The sequence below is a fragment of the Cajanus cajan genome, chromosome 9 (genome assembly GCF_000230855.2).
Source record: "Cajanus cajan strain Asha chromosome 9, NIPB_CcT2T_4, whole genome shotgun sequence".
NCBI classification, from domain to species: domain Eukaryota; kingdom Viridiplantae; phylum Streptophyta; class Magnoliopsida; order Fabales; family Fabaceae; genus Cajanus; species Cajanus cajan.
Genome location: NC_138525.1, coordinates 8,542,603 through 8,565,097, shown reverse-complemented (window position 1 = coordinate 8,565,097; position 22,495 = coordinate 8,542,603). Strand labels below are relative to the sequence as shown.

The 22,495-nt window shown below is 31.4% G+C and overlaps 1 protein-coding gene across 1 annotated transcript; it reads right to left on the bottom strand.

Moving 5' to 3' along the window:
• Window positions 1-4,895: 4,895 nt before the first annotated feature.
• LOC109793468 (DELLA protein 1) lies at window positions 4,896-6,826 on the bottom strand. Its single transcript, XM_020352941.3, has one exon. The coding sequence runs from the start codon at window positions 6,824-6,826 to the stop codon at window positions 5,150-5,152; it is 1,677 nt and encodes a 558-aa protein (XP_020208530.1). The 3' UTR covers window positions 4,896-5,149.
• Window positions 6,827-22,495: the final 15,669 nt, after the last annotated feature.

Genomic DNA, 22,495 nt, shown 5'->3' with positions numbered 1-22,495 from the left:
GATACTTTCTTACATAATCATCTAATGAAAGTCAAAAAAGTCACATGACTTTGAATAAATAAGGAAACAAAAATCAACATAGACAAAAGGGAAACAAAGAAACATACATTTTGTTTGAAACTTACAAGCAATCCATTCACACTACTGATAGAAAGAAATAACTTTAGGCATAACTCACGTTTTGTTTTCCTTTTCAAGCAACATCTCACCATTGACCAAACAAGTAAAAATATTGCATTTTGTGGAAAGGGATCCACTTACTCAAAGAACAACTCTTAATAAAATTACTTCACTAAATAGCTCATAATTCATAATGAATTTTAATGATTCATCTGTTAGATTAAAAGTTTTTATAAATCAAGTGTACAAGTTTTTGCGAAATTAAAAAATTATTTGATGTTTCATTATAAAATTTCAAATTATTGTCTTTATGATGTGCCAGTAAAGCAAAACAAATGTTTGAATTTAACTTTGTATCTAAATAAAACGATTACAAGGAAGATACTTTCTTATGTAATCATCTAATGAAAGTTAAAAAAGTCACATGACTTTAAGTAAAAAAGAAAACAAAGGCCAATATAGACAAAGGAGAACAAGGAAACATACGTTTTGTTTAAAACTCACAAGCAATCAATTTCACTCTACAGATAGAAAAAAAAAACTTTAGGCAAAACCCACGTTTTGTTTTCATTCCAAAGCAACATTTCACTACTAACTAAATAAGTGAAATATCGCATTTTGTGTGAAAAGGGATTCACTTACTCAAAAAGTAACTCTTTAGATAATTACTTCACTCAATAATTCATAGTTCATGATGAATTTTAATAATTCATTTGTTGAATTAAATGTTTGTATAGATCAAGTGTTCAAATTTTTGGAAAATTTAAAAAACATTTAATGTTTCATTATATAATTTCAAATTAACATTTTGATGGCGTGTCGGTAAAGCATAACAAATGTCTCAATTTAGCTTTTTGTCTAAATGAGATTACTAAGAGGAAGAAACTTTCTTATGTAATCATTAAATGAAAGTCAAAAAAGTCACATAACTTTGAGTAAAGAAGGAAAAAAAGCCAATATGACCGAAAGAAAACAAGGAAACGTACATTTTGTTCAAAGCTCACAAGTAATCAATTTCACACCATTGATAAAGAAAAAAAAAAAAACTTCAGGCAAAACCCACATTTTGTTTTCCTCCTCAAGCAACATTTCACCATCGACCAAACAAGTGAAATATCGTGTTTTGTGTGGAGAGGGATCCATTTACTTCAATAGTAACTTTTTATAAAATTAATTCACTTAATAGTTCATAGTTCATGATGAATTTTAATGATTCATCTATTAAAATAAAAGTTTATTTATATTAAGAGTACAGTTCTTTGCAAAATTCAGAAATCATTTCATGTTTCATTATAGAATTTCAAAGTTATGTCCTTATGGTGTCAATAAAGCAAAACAAATGTCTCAATTTAACTACGTGTCCAAATGAGACGATTACAAGAAAGATACTTTTTTACGTAATCATCTAATGAAAGTCAAAAAAATCACATGACTTTGAGTTAAAAAGGAAATAAAAGCCAATATAGACAAAGGGAAACAAGAAAACATACATTTTATTCAAAACTCACAAGCAATCCATTTCACATTACTCATAAAAAGCAATAACTTTAAGCAAAACCCCCATTTTGTTTTTCTTCTCAAGCAACATTTCACCACCAACCAAACAAGTGAAATATCACGTTTTTTGTGGAAAGGGATTCACTTATTCAAAAGGTATCTCTTTATAGAATTAATTTTCTCAATAATTCATAGTTTATAATGAATATTAACGATTCATTCGTTAAATTAACAATTTGTATAGATCAAGTGTACAATTTTTTGCAAAATTTGAAAACCCTTTAATGTTTCATTACAAAAATTCAAATTAGTGTCTTTGTGGTGTGTCGATAAGTAGTAAAAAAAATGTCTCAATTTGACTTTGTGTCTAAATGAGACGATTACAAGAAAGATATTTTCTTACGTAATCATTTAATTAAAGTAAAAAAAGTCACATGAATTTAAGTAAAAAAGGAAATAAAGGTCAATATAGACAAAGGAAACATACATTTTATTTGAAGCTCACAAGCAATCTAGTTCACACTACTGATATAAAGAAATAACTTTAGACAAAATCCACATTTTGTTTTCCTTTTTGAGCAACATTTCACCACCAACCAAATAAGTAAAATATTGTGTTTTGTGTGGATATGGGTCTACTTGCTCAAAGAATAATTTTTTGTATAATTACTTCATTTAATAACTCATAATTCATAATGAATTTTAACGATTCATTCATTTAATCAAAAGTTTGTATAGATCAAGTGTACACATTTTGCAAAAATTAAAAACCATTTAATGTTTCATTAAAAATTTCAAATTAATATCTTTATGGTGTGTCAATAAAGCAAAATAAATGTCTCAATTTAGCTTTGTGTCTGAATGAGACGATTACGAGGAAGATACTTTCTTATGTAATCATTTAATGAAAGTCAAGAAAGTCACATAACTTTGCGTAAAGAAGGAGACAAAGGCCTGTGTAGATAAAGGAAAAGGAGGAAACATACATTTTATTCAAAGCTCATAAATAATTAATTTCACATTAGTGATAGAAAGAAATAACTTTAGACATAAACTACATTTTATTTTATTTTTCAAGCAACATTTCACCACTAACGAAACAAGTGAAATGTTGTTTTTTGTGTGGTGAGTGATTCATTTACTCCAAAAGTAACTTTTTATAAAGTTATTTCATTTGATAGCTCATAGTACATAATGAATTTTAACAATTCACCTGTTAAATTAAAAGTTTGTATAGATCAAGTGTGTAAATTTTTGCAATTTTTAAAAATTATTTAATGCTTTTTATAAAATTTCAAATTAACGTAAATCTATTAAAACATATTATACTTTGATTTTAACTCAACTAACAAAGCATTTAATTATTTTAAAATTTCACACAAGTTTGTAGATTTAGTATATATAATATCAAAAATAAATTTAATGATTAAATCGTTAAAAATTATTATGGATCATGAATTACTGGGTAGAGTAACTCTACCAATACTCACTATTGAAGGAGTGGATCTTTTTATATATATGAGGATGGATTTACTTATTCCAATAGTAAGTCTTTATAAACTTATCTTACTCAATAACTTATATTCTACATTAAATTTTAATGATTAAATAGTTAAATTAAAAGTAATTAATACATAAATTAATTTCACGAATATTTTAAAATTAAAAATTATTTGATATTTTATTTCATTAATTTAAATTAATGGATAATCATAACAATATTTATACGTTGATTTGAATTTATATAATATAATATCATATAATTTTCATTATTTTTAAATTTATAAACTTGATTTATACATTAAAATTTTTTAATTTGACGATCAAATTATTAAAATTTATTATAGAGTATGAATTATTGAATAAACTAAATTTATAAAATTTTTCTCTTAGAATAAGTGAATATATATATATATATATATATATATATATATATATATATATATAATTCATGTTTGCAATGATTTTTTTTATCAAAAAGAATTATAAACTTAAGATTCAACGTAAACTCGTCCAACTCTTACTACTAGATCAATCTTAGTTGTTAATATTTGCAATGATCTTGAAAATTTAGTATAAATTCTACCAAATAGAAAATAAAAAAATAAAAGCCTAAAAAACTTTTTCTTATAATGGCACAAAAACTAAAACTTCCTTTTGATATTATATGTTTTTTTTAATATTTTTTAGTTGAAAGATTCTCATTCAAATGGGTAAAAAATAATTACAATTTATCCGCTTTATTACCAACCTAACTCTTCTTATAATGTTTATAAACTTTTGCTAATCCTTTAGGGTATGTTTATTTTATTTTTAACTGTATATTTATTAATAAATACAATAAATAAAATGAAAGTAGAGTGACATTTTTACAATTATTAATAAAAATAGAAAAAAGTTAATGCATGTTTTAGTTAAAAATCAACACAATCCAACAAGATTAACATAGATGTACTCTACTAGAGTACACAACCCAGTAAGAGTTCAATGGGTTGTCAATATTGGAACCCAAATATAAGGATAGATTATAAAAACTCGAAATCTAACCACCTCACGTGTGCATTTGTTCTATTTCTTAATCTTGATTCTAATTCATATTGACTTGAGTATTAGAAGCATCACGTATATAATCTTTAAAAACAGAACATTTTCTTCTTCCAAATATATAATTAAAACACATCAATCTCTTGAATATAAAAAAGACATTAATCTCCTCCACATTAATCTTCTTTTAATTAGCACAGTAGCACTAATGTAATGTAACCCTTCAATGTCAGTAATGACCATTAAAGTCATCTTTTAGTTTCCCACTATTTATCTTTATATGGAGTATTAATTATTATTTAGGAGCAAAATTGATTTTAATTAAAATATTAATTATGTCTTTAATACTATACACTAAAAGTTACATTTATTTTAAATTTACAATTGTCCCACAGTGGTTAATTTCTAAATCTGTCCCCTTTCAATATCTTTTTACAAAACATTTTTATACTCGCCAATTACAAAGTTTGCTTTCAGAAATCATAATTATCTCACCCAAACAAGTATTACATAAGCAAAAAGAATAATTTTAATTAGAAAAATTAACCTGATGCATATCTCAATATTGTTTTTATTTATTAGAAACTTTAAGAGAAAAATAAATGCATGAAACATGTTTTTCTGACTAACTTCCTCTTGAAACACAAATCTAATCTTAATCCAAGACAACAAAAAAAATTGAGAAAAGAAGGCTAATTAACAAATTAATCAAAGCTAAAAGTTAAGAAAAGAAGTTTTGAACATAATCCAACGAATTATTTTCATTAATTTGACTAAGAACTAAGAAGGGTAATCGATAACAGAATGATTAAAATTAGGATATTTAGTTGGTTTTTTACTATGTTTATTTACCCTCTCTCACTCACTCACTTGGCTACTGAGTACTGACTCACTCAAGTTTGACTTGGAATATTCATGAATCATCCCATTCCAAGGTGTAAAGTAACTCAAGAAAACAATCTACAGTAACAGTATATGAGTAATGAGTTCAGGTCATTTTCCCAACACGGACCCAGCGAGTGAACTCAGCGGGTGCGAGTCTCCACGCGGAGGTAGCGACGAGTGGCCTCGTGTGCCAGCCAAGCATGAGGCACCCATTGTTCTCTTCCACCCTATACCCTTCCCCCTCGCGAAACAGTCCCAGCAACATCTTCGCTTGTCTGAAAGCGTTCGAACCCAACCGAACCGGTTCCAGCCCCGCCGAACCGAGCCTCCCTCTCCACTGCCCCAGCGTCTCGTGCCTCTCCACGCGCTCCTCCCCCTCGCACGCCACCACATTGCATATCTGTCTCCCGAGGTACATCTCCGACATCACCAACGCCTCCTCGCTCGGCGCCGCCGCCGATCCCTCCAGCGAGTCGAACAAACTCGAGTAGTAGTACAACGCCTCCGTGAACCGGTCCAGAAACACCGGTTCGTTGTGGTTCGCTTCTTGCTCCACCACGGTAATTATCTCCGGTTTCATCATCTTAATTGTCGCTAACACGCTTTCTATCGCTCCAGGTCGCGCTAGCAACCGGTGAAGCTCGAAGACGGCGTTCACAGCGACGGATTCTCCGGGACGGATTTCTAGCACGGACGGATCCAGATCCGTCAAGCTGTTACACACCAATCCGCGGAACTCGAATCGAACCTTAATCGTTCGCGCGAGTTCCGCGAGCTTCAAACCGACCTGACTCAGCGCGTCGGAGTCCGTGTCGTCGAGTCGCGGCGGACCGATTCCGGTGAGGCGGAACGCCGGCGGACCTCCAGGACGGACTGCCAGCGCTTGCATCAGCGCCGGCCACTGCAGCCCCTGCTTCAGGCCGAAATCGATCACGTGAATCGTTTCCGCGGCGGCGAAGGCTTCGAGGATGGCGTGGTTCGCGGTGAAGTGCGCGAACTTCAGGTACGGACTTGACTCATAGAAATGCATGTGAAGTGTGTCGGAGTAGGTAGAGTCTAGGGTTTCGTGCGGGTAGAAACCGTAGATTCTTCGAGCGAGTGCTTGAGCGAAGAACGACGCGACTTTCCCCATGGAACCGCCTTGCGACGCCGCGAGGGTTCCCGCGTGCTTCACGAGAGCCCCGGCGAGGCTCGCGTTTCCAAGCTGAACGGCCTCCGCGCACGCCATGAGCGCGTGGACGAGGTGCACGCCTGCTTCCTCCACGAGAACCACCGGAAGCGCGTTTTCCGATGAAATCGAGGAAACCGCCGGCGACAGCGGAGAAGACGAGGAGGAACTCTTGAAACGCTTGTAGTGATTTTGGTTTTGAATTTGATTTTCCGGTTGCGGATAGGCTTGGACGTAGGGTAACGGAATCGCTCTGAGGTCGTTCTCGGAATCGGCGATAAACGGCGAGGGAAGGAGAGCGTTGACGGTGGTGTGGTTGAGTGCGTTATCGTTGTTGTTGTTGATTTCGGTGAGAATGTTCTGGACCCAACCGTAGAGATCGGTTGGGTCGTAGTGCACGGTGTCGGTGGGGAGATGGGGAATTCCGTCTTCGTCCATCACCATCTCCAATTGCTCGAGCTTCTGTGCCACGTCAGCCATGTCTGAGGAACACACTTTGTACCCTACACCCGCCAGCAACTTGTCCTCGCGTTCTTCTTCCTCGCACATCTTCTTTCCCTTCGCACTACTAGAGCATTCCCCTCTCGCGTCTTCCACCCTTTCCCTCTTCATCTTTCTAAAGTGAAGTGATGGAGTCCCAACCTCCTATAAGTGACTTAATAATAAGGATTTTCTTTTTTCTTTTTCTTTTCTGACGCAATAATAAAATTGAAAATTGATAAATTACAAAAGGGATGCTAATTTTGGGGGCATGATGACACTATGCCATGATACGTGTGTGCTAGAAATGAAGCTCCGGTTAAGGGGCATAGAAGAGCCGTGGCAGCACCGCAATGCCAAGAACGAAAGATGCCGATGGAGATTACAGTGCAGACACCAAATCACTGGAAAAGGAAAAAGAGTAACCAACATACGGAATTTGTACACCCGTGTCCATCCAGTCTTGCGGCTAATCATGTTTTTAACTTTAATTTTTAGTAATTATAAATAAATAATTATGCGTACCTGGTTAATAATATTAAATATTTAATTCTGATCAATTTTATTTCACAAACAGCTCAAAATATCATCAAGTTATTGATTTTATATATAAATATTTGAGAATGATTAATATTAACAGTATTAATTAATATAATTACATTTATTTATTTTTAGTCACTTACGTATATTTATATTTATAAGTCACATTTATGACAATTTAAATTTATTATGACAGTAAGTTTTATAGAGAAGAGAAGAGAATAAAGAATGAAAAATCCTTTAACCAGTTAGTAACAAGTTGATTGACGTGTGGTGGATATATGGTAGTATTAACCGTGTTTATAAACGTGTGTTGAGTAGAGAGGTTAATGATTAGTGGTTACTGAGTAGAAAACTAGGAGGTGGACGTACCATGGTTGTTCATCCTTTGCGAGCCTCGGGGAGCGAGAATGGGCTCCAGCTACGTTCACACTCACCTTTACTTTCACGCGCGTGCTTTCACGTTCCTTTGATTAGTGAGCGTCGTTGAGATTATTGTTGAGAGTAGGCCAATGGCAATGAGCACTGCGACATTTATCAATGACCCTGTGAGAGAATCATATCTCTCTCTATCGTCGGAAAAAAGAAAAACATTTGATTGGGCGCCATGGTTTATTAGCATTCAATTTGAGCAATAATTGCTCTTAATTTCCCCTTCATTCGTTGTTTTTGGCGCAACGTCACCGGATAACCCGCTATCATTTAATACATTTCAATTTAAGTGTGGGGACACTACACGCTAATTAGTTCTAGAGGACCATCTAAATGCACTATACTAGTAGAATATAAGAGACTTTGGAGATCTCTCAACATCAATTTGATATGCCAAACTTTTTCTCAATCTAATGCCGTTAGAAAAAATTAATATATCTCAACTGATATATTTGTGACCCTAGATTATTAAAGTGCATATATTTATGCTCCATCACTCGTGTTTTCATATGATGTGCAATGGCAAGTATAGTCAAACATCAATTCTAAGTCACTGTGAATCAATTTATCATAATTTTTATATTTTATACGACTTTAATTAATTGAAAGGTTTGTGTTGTCGTTGTTTTCATTTCCACAATTTTTTTCTGCTTGATTTTACTTCCAACCTTCTTTTGGGTTACAAAATCTTTTTATCGATTATATATATATATATATATATATATATAATTGAATTAAACATATTTTTAAAAAATAAAAAATCAAAAGAATATATTATATTACACATATATATATATACACACTTAATTAATGAATGAATGAATTCTTATAAAATAACTTAATAAATCATTATTTTAGACCATGAATTTGTAACATACTATTTTAATGATCCTGAATTTTATAAAATCAAACAACAAAAGAAAGTCTCTAAAAATACATTTTCTCTTTCACACTAGAATAAGACAACTAATTTGGCACACTAAACGCCTGGTTTGGTATCTTGGAAGTTTGGTGGTGGAGGAGGATGGACGTGAAAGGGTATTGTTCATGCATGTTTGGTTACGAGAAAGTAACAAAGAAGAGCGATGATCATTGGTGAGATTGATAACAAAAACATCTTTTGTCAAGAAAAGTGAATTTGTGCAAAAATTATTGTGCAAAACTGGAACACGTCTCGTTATAATTATAATTCTAATTATATATATATATATATATATTTATTTATTTATTAAAAAAGAAATAATTTAGTTTATAAAATAAATTATGATAAAAAAATAATATATTGTTATCTTTAAGTGTGCATTAACATGCCATCCATGTAATTCTAAGGACTAAAGTGAAGTATTAATTTATTTGTCTATGTCACAACCTCAAAAACACATTATCTTTGTTCCCCTTCTTTTCTCCACTCATTTTCCTCAACCTCAATGACAACTAGCTTTATGCTCAGCAAGTTGGTTCAATTGAAAACTCTGTAATATGCTTGTATGCCAAAAACAAGTATTAAAAAAAACCTATTTACCCAACTTATGGATGGATAACTTAGAGGAGCAATAATTTTCTTACTCCTTAGAAATTTAGGGATGTGGAAACAACATTATGGATTTTTAATTCGTTCTAACTATAAGTTCATTGTCATCATTAAGGATATCGCGTTCAAGGTATTTTTTGCTTTGATACTTATTGAATTGTCTACTTTGATACTCACTGAGTTGTCACAGTTTTGTCTGTGAAAAATACACTTTGATGGGTTAATGATGGAATCATACTTGGGAATGCAAGAGGTGACACACTCAAAGATCCAAGAGGAGTTGGCTAGACATGAAGGTTTGGGTCAGTCAGGGCCCAATGGGCCTGATGGGCCTGGGAAGGCCCAAGTTGAACTTTTCATGGGCCATATTTTGTTATAGCTATTTTCATATGTTTTGTATACATCATGTTAGTATAGGTATCATATATTTTGGTCTTGTATTTTGGGCCACATAGAGTAGCATTTTAGGTTTTAGGCTAGTTGGGCCTAGTTTTGGGCTTCATGGGCCTTTGGGCTTTTGGTACCCAATATTGGACTCATTTTCATTCTTGTAATTTTTCCTTTCCATTGTAATTGTTTGACCAATGTATTTCGGTCAATAGCATAGGATTATATGAAATATACATTAATAGGAGAAATAGGTTTCATTTAAGTATCATTTAGAAGTAATTTGATTTGAATTTGAGTCACATGGTTGGCATGGAGTGGATCCGGCCATGTGAGCTTCAAATTCACTCCAAATCACTCCTAAATGACACCTAAATGAAGGTAGCAACCGGATTAAGCTTGTAGGATGCCAAAGTTTGAATTTCAAATTCAAATTTGAAATTCAAACTTGGCGCCAACTTTGCTAGTCTAAGTTGCCGCCAATCTTAACCTAGTTTCCCTCCTATATATGTAACACTTCCCTCCATTGTAAAACACTTTTGATATATGATAATTCTGAATTGATTTCAGCCATCAAGAGTCACCGAAAATTCCAAGAGAGAGAGCCATTGAGAATGCCTTCAAAACCCTTAGGAAATCCTAGTTTCCTTATCTTTGAAGTGTGCAATCCCTTGAGTTCTTGAGCTTGGATACTTCCATCCAAGGCTTGAGCCTTATCTTCATCCATGAATCCTTCATCCGTGAATCCTTCATCTTCTTTACTTGAGTTTCGGAGTTCATCTCCTTGAGGAAGATCCGTGCATAAGGAGAGTTAAGGAGAAGAACATCAATCTCTCCTCCTAATCTCTTCCATCAATTTTGGTATCAAGAGCAAGGTTCTTCAAGGAGATAAGTTTTCCTAAATTTTGGTGTGTCCGTGTCTTGTTTTCTTTGTGTTCTTCTTGTCTTCTTTGAGTTTCTATTCGGATCTAAATGTTTTGAAATAATTGTGTTCATAGATCCATTGTTGATTGTTCTTGATTTTCTTCCACAAACAACTTGTTAGGAACTTTTTGCTTGTGCTATTTTGATTTTATTTTGAGTTTCTCCATTCCTTGTATGTGTCCGTGATTGGACCTCATGCATATGCATTAGATTTTGTTTTTGAATCTTGGTTTTGTCTTAAAAGTTCATGTTTAGTCCTTATATGTTACAAATTCCTTGAATAGCATGTTTAACCTAGTTTTATTTTGATTTGTGTGTCTACATGTTGCTCTCGGTTTGATTTATTTTGTGCCTACCTATATGTGCTTTTTCTTTTACCTTATTGTGTTCATAATTTGCTATTAGACCTAGCAAGTTTCTTTAGAGTTAGGTTTCCATTGTATTCTTAAGTTTTCAAATCACTTTCCATTGAAAATCTTATAAAAAATTTTGACTCAAAATTTCAAGTGCTTAATTATACTTCTAGTGCACTCTTTCTTGTGGATTCAATTTTAAAAAAAATTAGAGGCTGAAAACAGAGGAAATACAGAGTCTAAAACAAAAGAAGAGTTCCAAATTTCAAAAGAAAAAGAGTACAAAAAGGAATCCAAACCAAAACCTAAAGACTAGTGCATTAGTTTATCATTTTCACTTGAATTTTGACCTAATTTTTGGCTGACTTGTAGTCTCGGTTTCTATAGCTTGGAATCATTAAAAAATTTGAAACAAAAGGCATTTACCTTCTCTGGAATCTTAAATTGAATATAGAAAAAGAAAGAATAAAAAAAATATAGAGAAAACAATTTAAAAGGAAAAAGCCGAGAGGTGTACAAGCTGAAAAACCTACTTGATTCCTTGTTATTGTTTTGACTACAACTTGTTCTATACTTGTCCAATTGCTTTCAAATTTTTTTTGTTTTGTTCATCTATTCTAGTACCTATCTAGGAACTTTCCTATCCGAGTGCTAGCTTTATTTTGGAGTCTTAATTTTCAGTTTTAATTGTTGAACCTCTTTGAGTCTTGTCTTACACATATTACTCTTGATTTTTGGTATAAGCTTTTCAAATTGTGCTTCTATTGCTTGTCTAGTTTTCTTTCAATAATTTTCCTGTGCTGGAAGTGGCCTTAAATCCTTGCTCAAGGATCAAGCATTGCTCAACAAAGAGTGGAAAAATTTTGGACACAACAATCACCAAATTTGACCTAATTTTGTGACCAAAATCCTCCTAAATTTCCTTCACTTGAGTGACCAAATTCCTTCACCTTGTGAGGCAGCCACATTAACCTCTTTGTTGTGTTTCTTTTGCAGGTCCAGGGAGAATCATATTGAAGGATTAGTGGCGGATTAAACACTTGAATAAGTGTTGGAAAACTTGAACATCAATCCGTCACTAATTGGTTGCCAAAGCCGCCACTTTATTGCTTTCCTAGGCTAGTTTACATTTTTGCCAAATCTTTTGTATTTTAAACCAATTTGTAAAGCTTGGAGGGAGTATTAAGAAGCTGGTCAGGTATATCTTAATCCTTGATAGCATCCTCACGTGTAGTGTTAGTGGAAGTGGCTTGGAAATTTCATATGTTTCAAGCTTCCACTTAGGATATCCGACTAGTTGCTTACATTGTTTCCTTTAAGTTTCTTGTCCTTAATTGTTTATTTTTGCTGCCTTGAAACGTCTAGAATTGTTTAGTTTTATTTGTTCACGCTTAGTTTAAATGTCAAAACAAACCAATTGTGAAAAATCATTCAAAATTTTTGTGAAAAATTTTGGGGAATTGGAAGTACCACAAAGGAGTTTAGTGATTTCCACTTGAAAATGCTTGGTTATTAAGTGACTCTTTGTAACTCACCTCCCTTGATAGTGCAATTTGTACACTTAGACTTCCAAGTGCTATTTTCATTCCTAGAAAATCCCAAAAACTTTTTATATCTTTTGCATAACATATAATTTCTCTTGCTTAATCATGAGTCATATTTCTCAAAGTAGTAGTGACTTTGAATCTCCTAAAAGTTTTAGAAGAATTGTTAAGGAGGTTGAGGCACTAAAACTTTGGAAGCAACAAGAGGTACTTCAAAAAGAAAAAGAGAAAATTGAAAGAGAAGTACAACTTGTTGCTTTGGAGGAAGAGATAAACAAGATCAAGCTAAGAGAAGAAAAACTTTTGAAAAAAATTCATAAACATAAAAGCCAAAAAAGTTCTCCCACTAAGAGTTCCAATGACTCTCAAAGCCAAGAAAATGATGGTAGTTTGAACATGGATGCGTACTACCAACCTCATCCTAGGAGAGTCATTAAAGAACACAAAGTGAGGGAATCAAGGGTTGATCTCCCTTACTTTCATGGCAAAGAAAATGTGGATGCCTACTTGGATTGGGAGATGAAAGTGGAGCAAATCTTCACTTGTCATCAAGTAGGTGAGGAAAGAAGAGTTCCTCTAGCCACCCTAGCTTTTCAAGGACAAGCCATGTATTGGTGGACATCCTTGGAAAGAGAGAGAAGACTTCACAATGATCCTCCCATCACTTATTGGAATGAATTGAGGAGTGCTATGAGAAGAAGGCACATTCCTTCTTATTATAGTAGGGAGCTTATGGATAAGCTCCAAAGACTCCAACAAAAGAATATGGGTGTTGAGGAGTATAGGCAAAAGATGGAGTTGTATCTCATGAGGGCTGGGATAAGGGAGGAAGAAAGATTGACCATTGCTAGATTTTTAAGTGGCCTCAATTTTGACATAAGAGATAGGGTTGAGTTACTCCCTTATAGGGACCTTGATGATTTGGTCCAACTTTGTATAAGGGTGGAACAACAAAATTTAAGGAAAAATTCTTTTAAAGGTAAAACTCAAACTAGCTCTTATATCAAGAAAGAAAACAAGAGGGAGGGTCAATATGACTCTTCTAAAAACTCTAGTAAGGGTCAAGAAAAAGAAATAGAAAAAGATAAAGATAAAAATAAAAATGTTGTCACTTCTAGTAGTAAAACTAGTGACATCAAATGTTTTAAATGTCTTGGGAGAGGCCATATAGCTTCTCAATGTCCAACTAAAAAGGTTATGATTTTGAGAGGACAAGACATTTATAGCAGTCATGATGAATCTAGTTCTACCACTTCAAGTGATAGTGAGAGTAGTGAGGAAGATCATCCAAGTGAAAAGCTATATCTTGTTGATGGTGATCTTCTTATGATCAAAAGGCTTCTTGGAAGTCAACCTTGTCCCACTTCACTATCACAAAAAGAGAACATCTTTCACACAAGATGTTTAGTTTCCAAAAGAAATTGTTCTCTTATTGTTGATAGTGGATCATGCTCTAATTGTTGTAGTACAAGGTTGGTTAACAAGTTAGCCCTTACCACTATTCCTCACCCTCATCCTTATAAACTTCATTGGCTCAATGAATGTGAGGAATTGGAGGTAAATCAACAAGTGAAGGTCAAGTTTTCTATAGGGGACTATAAAGACAAAGTTTTATGTGATGTGATCCCTATGGAAGCTTGTCATATTTTGCTTGGTAGGCCATGTCAATTTGATAAACACACTATACATGATGGCCTCACTAACAAAATAACCTTCACTCATAAAGATAAGGAAATTGTTTTTAATCCTTTAACACCATCCCAAGTGTTTGAAGATCAAAAGCAAATGAAAAGAAAAAGAAATAAAGAAAGGAAAGAAGGAAAGAGTGTGGATGAAGGGGACTCCACTAAAATATTTGTGAACAAGGAGAGTTATTTTATTACCAAACAAGCTTTGCAAAGAACTCTCTTTATTCATAAAAGTTTTGAATCTTATCATAATGCTGCCACTAATCTTAAAGTTGAGAATGAGGAACAAAATCAATTTCAAACAAAGAATTCTCAACTTCGGGATATAGTGAAGAAGGAGAGGACTATTTTTAGTTTTACTCCTTATACTACTTCCTTGTAGGTGCACAAGGGAGAAAGTATTTTTGTGGTCTTAATAAAGCACCCAATTTTTAGTTTACATTGTTTGGTAGATACAACTTGTAATAATCTATATTCTATGTTTGCTTCTATGGGAAGATCTTATTCTTTTGAACTTAATATGATTCCTTCCCTACAAGACAAATATAGTTTATATGATTATAAGTATCTAGCAAACAATCAAATCCAAAATTGTTTAGGATGTTTTCTAGTAGTTTTTTCTTTATTTTTTAGGAAAAGCCTAGGTTACCATTTAGGGTACTTTAGGCAAGATATAGTAGTGTTTAAAAATCAATCTTTCCATTGTCTTAGTCATAGTGTTCTCACATTTTTAGGTTTTACTTCTAGGTTATGCTTAGGAGAGGAGCCTATTTCTAGAGAGTCTAATATTTTATCTTTCTTTGTTAGGTTAGAAAGTAGGACTCCTCTTAGGATCCATGATCTTTTTTCTTACCATGTCACTTCTTATTCCTTGCACGTTTTACATGTAGGTACTAATGTTTCTTCCATACATCCTCTAGATTTGAGGACAAATCCTTTTCAAGAGGGAGGGGATGATGAAATCATACTTGGGAATGCAAGAGGTGACACACTCAAAGATCCAAGAGGAGTTGGCTAGACATGAAGGTTTGGGCCAGTCAGGGCCCAATGGGCCTGATGGGCCTGGGAAGGCCCAAGTTGAACTTTTCATGGGCCATATTTTGTTATAGTTATTTTCATATGTTTTGTATACATCATGTTAGTATAGGTATCATATATTTTGGTCTTGTATTTTGGACCACATAGAGTAGCATTTTAGGTTTTAGGCTAGTTGGGCCTAGTTTTGGGCTTCATGGGCCTTTGGGCTTTTGGTACCCAATATTGGACTCATTTTCATTCTTGTAATTTTTCCTTTCCATTGTAATTGTTTGACCAATGTATTTCGGTCAATAGCATAGGATTATATGAAATATACATTAATAGGAGAAATAGGTTTCATTTAAGTATCATTTAGAAGTAATTTGATTTGAATTTGAGTCACATGGTTGGCATGGAGTGGATCCGGCCATGTGAGCTTCAAATTCACTCCAAATCACTCCTAAATGACACCTAAATGAAGGTAGCAACCGGATTAAGCTTGTAGGATGCCAAAGTTTGAATTTCAAATTCAAATTTGAAATTCAAACTTGGCGCCAACTTTGCTAGTCTAAGTTGCCGCCAATCTTAACCTAGTTTCCCTCCTATATATGTAACACTTCCCTCCATTGTAAAACACTTTTGATATATGATAATTCTGAATTGATTTCAGCCATCAAGAGTCATCGAAAATTCCAAGAGAGAGAGCCATTGAGAATGCCTTCAAAACCCTTAGGAAATCCTAGTTTCCTTATCTTTGAAGTGTGCAATCCCTTGAGTTCTTGAGCTTGGATACTTCCATCCAAGGCTTGAGCCTTATCTTCATCCGTGAATCCTTCATCTTCTTTACTTGAGTTTCGGAGTTCATCTCCTTGAGGAAGATCCGTGCATAAGGAGAGCTAAGGAGAAGAACATCAATCTCTCCTCCTAATCTCTTCCATCAGTTAAGGAACCCAAACATTTTCAATGTTCAAAAAAAAGAATCTCTTCCTACCATAGGTGACAACACAAAAGAAGTAAACTCTTCTCTATAAAGTCAAAGACTTGGGGGCTTATATACCAAACAGATCTCATACTACCCAAAGATACATCGGCCTTGAGAATGAATATCGACAAGTGGAAACAAGAAACATGGTAACACACCTGATACTATTTAGTATGTCGAGAAGGTGTTAATATCTAATCGTGTTGTCTTTGACATGTTGAAAAGTGTTGTTCCATGACTAAAGTGACACTAAAAGTAACATCTAACTATGACACACTAATTAAAAATTTCAAATACTCTTTATTGCTTCCACACCTTTTTCAAATCGACTACATTTGAGAACTCTTAAGGAGGACAAGTATCCCAAAGACAAAAAGGATTAATTAGGTCCAATGATTACAATTATTTGGCTCATGATATATACATCTTTATATTATACGTTTATATTATTTTTTTTTTATAAGATTTTAGTTTGTTTTGAAATTTTGAAAAATGGAGGAAAGGGTACATGTAAAAGGAGTGAGTGTTTAAAAAGAATGAATATTGGAGGTAAGGAGCAAGAATGGAGTGCATGTGAAAAATGTGAGTGTTTTAAAAAAAATTGAATGTGAAAGGCAAGGAGACAAGAAGGGGGTGCGTGTGAAAGAGTGAGTGAGTGCTTGGAAAAAATTGAATCTTGAAGATAAGGAGGTTTGTAAGGTCAAAAAATAAATAAATTAAATAGATATTAAGGAAATTTTGGAACAAAAAAGTATAATAGAAGTATATTATTAATATAGAGAGATGTATTTATCATGAACCTACAAATTATTTTAATGAACTCTTCTACTTTGGTCTTACTACAAGCATCTCCAATGCGGTTGCTTATTTGAGTTTCTTACAATTAAGAAACAGTACTTCATGTAGTTCACTATTGGAGTTAATGACATGACATTGCTTATTTGAGTACAATTGTCCATATAATCATTGATGTTTTAGATATTTGTAACAATAAAAAAAATTGATTTTTTTTAGCTTAGATTTGAGAGAAAGATATAAAAAAAATTGATTATTCAAAATAATAGAATTAAACGCAAACTCAAACTCAGAATTGTATATTTTTTAAACCCAAAATCAAAGCTTTATTCAAACTCAGAATCAGACAACTTGAAAAAAGATTGTCACATGCATCATTATGTGTTGAAGAGAGACCAAGAAGTCAAAAGGAAAGAAAATAAGAAATAGGCATCATCGAAAATAAGGAGCTCGTTGGAAAGAACATGATTCTTTGGAGAGGTTTTGGAAATGAAATTTCTAGATAATGACCAAAAGATTTGGAAAAAATAATTTGTTTTATTTTTAAATATATTTTTAATATAAGAGAATATGAAATTATGTTAAGAATTACCACCATTAGAGTAATATACCAATAAAGTGCTTACAAGTATTCGCAATACATTGAATCCATAAAAAGTAAATAAGTAACTCTCCTAATAACTATGTGGTGGAGATGTTCTAATTTAACAAGCCTTTTTTTTTTTTTTTTTTTCATGAAGTCCTCTCGGCCCACTAGTGTCCCAAAAACATCCCAAAATATGTGTAACACATATTCTCCCTCACGTGTCCAGCCTTCTCCGATCAACGTGTAAACCTTCAAGCAATAACCCACTTACTTATATTTCGAATTACTTCTCCAACAAAATGAGAACACACTCCTCCGACTCTTCAATTTTGGTACAAGCAAATCACACCAAATTCTCGTCACACTCTGTTTCCCACGAGTCACGATTCAATGCATGAAAGGTAAATTCTTAACAACGTCAAAATCATTTACGCTGCAACTCGATGGATTAACCTAATTGTTAGGTACTTTGCGCTACACGTGATGGGAATAATCTATTTAGCGATAATTATTAAGTTCAATCTCGTCATATACATGAAAATTCTTTAAATTAACGATAATCACAGTATAGTAAAAGATATTAATCTCTAATTCGTGAATTAAAAATACTTGTGACAAAAAAAAATAGTCAACAAAAATGATGTCAACCAACAGCAATATGATAAAAAATAAAATAAAAAAAACTTACAGCTGCTAAATTTTATAATCATATCATTACAGCAACCGCATGACCCGAACAGAGTCAAACTCAATCATAGCAACAAAGAAATTCCACCATTAACATTATCAGAAATTCAGAATAACTAAAATTTCTAACATACAATCAGCTAATCCACAACACAATTTCGGTAAAATGTTACCTCACTTCTCAGGCCTTTGATCTCACCTACCACCACTAGTTAGTTTTATTGGGCTTTCAGCAAGGCTCTCAGCCCGTCAGATTAGGAAGAGAGGAAGAAAAAAGGATCATGATATATACACCTTTTTTTTTTTTTTTTTTTTTTTAAGTACACCCCTCTCTTTTAAAAAAAAAATTTAAAATTCTTAAAATGCATTTAATTTTTATATTTTTATATTTTTTTAAATTTTATACTCCTAACATTTAATTTAACACTTTTTTACATACATCTTTCCCTTATTTTCACATGCACTCTCTTAATTTTTCTTCACTTCCACCTATTTTGGTAGGTATTTTAATTCTTTTAACTTTACATTATTCTTTTTTCCTTTCTCTTTCAGTTTTCTCACTGATTTCACTATCCGCATAGTACTCTAGAACAGTGAAAATTTCTTTTTTCATAACACTAAACTTAATGTTGAGATTTTTGGAGGGGTGAAGGAAAAGGAAGTGTTGGAAGAAAAAATGTATGTCTAGTTTGATAGAAACTATCGAGAAAGCTACACGTACTTACAATGTTGTCGCCTACCAGTTCTATGATTTGGATGCATGTGAAAAAGTGAGAAAATAAGAGAATAATACAAAAATCAAGAAAACTAAAATTATCCACTAAAATATGTGAGGAATTAGAAGAAGACAAGATGGTGCATGTGAAAACTGAAAAAAGGAAGAAAGGAGATGTGTGAAAAGAAAAAATAGTAAATTAAAAATTAGAGATGTAAAATTAAAAATTTTAAAAATAAAACAAATTATAGATATTTTAGAATTTAAAAAAAATAAATAAAAGAGGTGTACTTATAAAAAAAAAGGGAGTGTATATATCATTAGCGAATAAAAAATTGCCAAAGGTTGGGCCTTACCTGTGTTTTCGGTTTAGCTAAAGGGAGAAGAAAAAAAACTCGCTTCAATAGCACACAATTCAACCTGCTAACCCAATAAAAAATTAATTTATTTTAACCTTCACCTAATTATTTATTTAGTGTGAGAACCTCTCTACATATATGTTATTTGTTGGATAATAATATTTTAATTTGTATAATACACATGTTAAATATTTATTATATATAACTATTATTATAAATTATATATATATATAAGTATTATGTTCATCTTCAGTCATGGTAATTGCTTATTACCAAATCATCATTGTAAATATGTTTATGAATCCATTCGCAATTTCGGATGTCATGTGTTGAATCCACAATAATTTGTTTGGAATGCATGTTGTGTGATTTACACTTGGATCTAATAACACAATTCAAAATATGTTGCTTTGTAAGTATTTGGTTCAATTATAAACCAAAACTATTTCTACCCGATTTCACCATCAATAATATAATAAAGCAAACAAGCAATTAACATTAATTACATATGAAAATAACCAATCAATATTAATCACAAATTCAGTAAAATTCACATCATAGCTTCTTTTCATTCAGCATTAATGAATTTTAAATAGCTGCTCTTTACTACGTACATTCAAATTTTAATTTTGATTTATTTTAGTGAGTTTTAATGAAGGTAGTTATTTTAGTTGTAAAAATATGCCACAAAAGTTACAGTCGTAAAAATAAAATAAAGATAGTTATTACACATTTCCCTAACTTTATTATGCTGTGCTCATTTTTTTATCGCCACAATTATAATGATTAAACATAATGAAATTTATAATTGCTAAATACAGCGAAAATATTATTTTTAAATATGATAGATTTTTTATTTATATATTAACTTAATTATTAATAATTTTTTAAATCTTAATACACGTGGAAAATGCAAATTTATGAGATTTAATTTTTCCCTTTTAAAATGTGAAAATTATAACTTGATATAATAATGTGCATCTTATTTAATTTTGCTAAATCATTCTTTTATTTTTTGTGATATCGCTAAATTATTATAAATACATTTGTGAATTCGAGTAACATGTTTTCATACATGACGCTTCATAAATATTAGCTTGATTATGAATCATGATTATTTTCTAACCAATTTCGTCATAAATAATATACTAAATAAAATAAGTAATCATCATTAACTACACATGAAAATAAGCGATCAGTATTAATCACATAAGAGAAATTTATACATAAGTTTAGTTTGTTCAACATTAATGAGTTTTAAATAGCTACATTTTATTTTTTACATTCAAATTTTGATTTTTTTTCCAGTTAATTTTTAGTAAAGGCAGTTATTACACGTTTTATTAGTGTGGCCATATTTTGTTACCACAATTAAAATAATTGCCAAATGTAATGAAATTTAAAATCTTTAATATAGTGAAATTTTTATCTTCAAATATGATATTTTTTTATTGAGTTAAACATATTTTTATTCTCCAAAAATTAATTTTGTTTGATTTTGGTCTCTCAATTTTCTCTCTCTTTATTTTAGTTATTCAAATTTATATAATACTTATTGTTAATTTTTTTCTGAACACCGATAATTTTTACGGTTAAAATAGGTCATCTCAACATCAAAATCACCATTAGTTTTTATTGGCATGTAACTTTTTTAAATTAAAATATTAATTATTTTGATATTAAGTTAAATTTTAGGATAAAAATTAATTTTACACTTAAAATCTTTCACTATTCATTCTCAAATCCAAACATAAAAGTTTTAGAAGTGATTTATTTTGCTTTTGTTCCTCTATTTTGCTTTCACTCTCATTAGAGGAAGCCAAGGACCTCATATTTTCTAAAAGGTAAGCAACTTGAAGCTTATGTTAGTATTAAGTTAAGTTTTAGGTAAAAATTAATTTTACACTTAAAAATTTACACTAGTCGTTTCCATACCTAAGCATGGAGGTTTTAAAAGTGATTTATTTTTTTTTTATATTTTTTATTTTTTTTATTTTACTTTCATTCCAACAGAGGAAACTAAGAGCCCCTGTTTATGAAAGACAAGCACCTTGAAGCTAGCTCGAAGAGAAAAGAAAAAGTGTTGTTTAGAGTAATTTGTATATTGAGAGTTTCGTTAATGATGAAATGTTTTCACCAAAAAATTGAGAATTTAGATCTTAGAGGGTTGCAAGAAAAGTTTCTAAATTGAACATGATTACGGTGTTAGAGAAAAGAAAAACCTTACTTTGAATTTGTGAGAAAAATTTATTTGAATTTGGCGGGTGACTTGTTGTTCAAAAAAAAAAAAAAATCATCGAAACCTCCATACCTACATATGAGAATGTAATAAAAAAATTTAAGTATCAAATTAGTTTTTACTTTCAAACTTAACTTAAACCTAAAATAATAAATATTTTAAATTACAAAATTTTATGTCAGTGAAACTAATTTCAACAATAATAATTAATTATGTTTAAAAAAAGATTAAAAAAAGTATTACATAAATTTGAATGACTAACATTAAAGAATTTTTTTTCAAGGAACTAAAATTAAATATAGTCAATTTTTGAAAGATCAAAAATATATTTAATCTTTTTATTTTTAATTAAAATAATTATTAATAATTCTCAAAACTTAATATTTATGAAAAATACAAATTCAGAATATTTATCATTTTTATTTTTCAAAATGTGACAAATATAATATGAAATAATAATGAGCGACTGTGATTTTGCTAAATTGTCATTCTAAGTTCATTTGTGAATTCATTCATATGTTTGAATAATAACTTCCAAGATTTATAATATACATTTTAATTATATATATGTTCAAATAACATGCCGCTGTTTTGTAAATACTTAACTTGATTATGAAATATAACTATTTTCTACTTAATTCTGACATTAATAATATAATAAATAAAACAAATAATTAACATAAGCTACATTTTTTTTAATAATAGAGATTATATGATGATAAGATTTAAATATAAAACTTTATATATATATATTATACTCTGTCATTAGGCTATATATTAATTACACAAGCTACATATAAATTAAATAATTGACATTGATCATAAATTCATTGAAATTCAAATTATAAGTACTGATAAGAGTATTTATTACAGATATATTAACATTATATCTCTTACAAAAATATACTTTTATTAATTTTAAGATTCGAACTTAAGATCTTAATATTTGAGAAATAACTAAAACATCAATTAAATTAATAAATGTTGATATTTGTTAATATATTTTAAATAATAATTTTATT

Bases quoted from the DNA above. Each gene is read 5' to 3' on its own strand.
- LOC109793468 (XM_020352941.3), bottom strand. From the start codon at position 6,826: ATGAAGAGGGAAAGGGTGGAAGACGCGAGAGGGGAATGCTCTAGTAGT.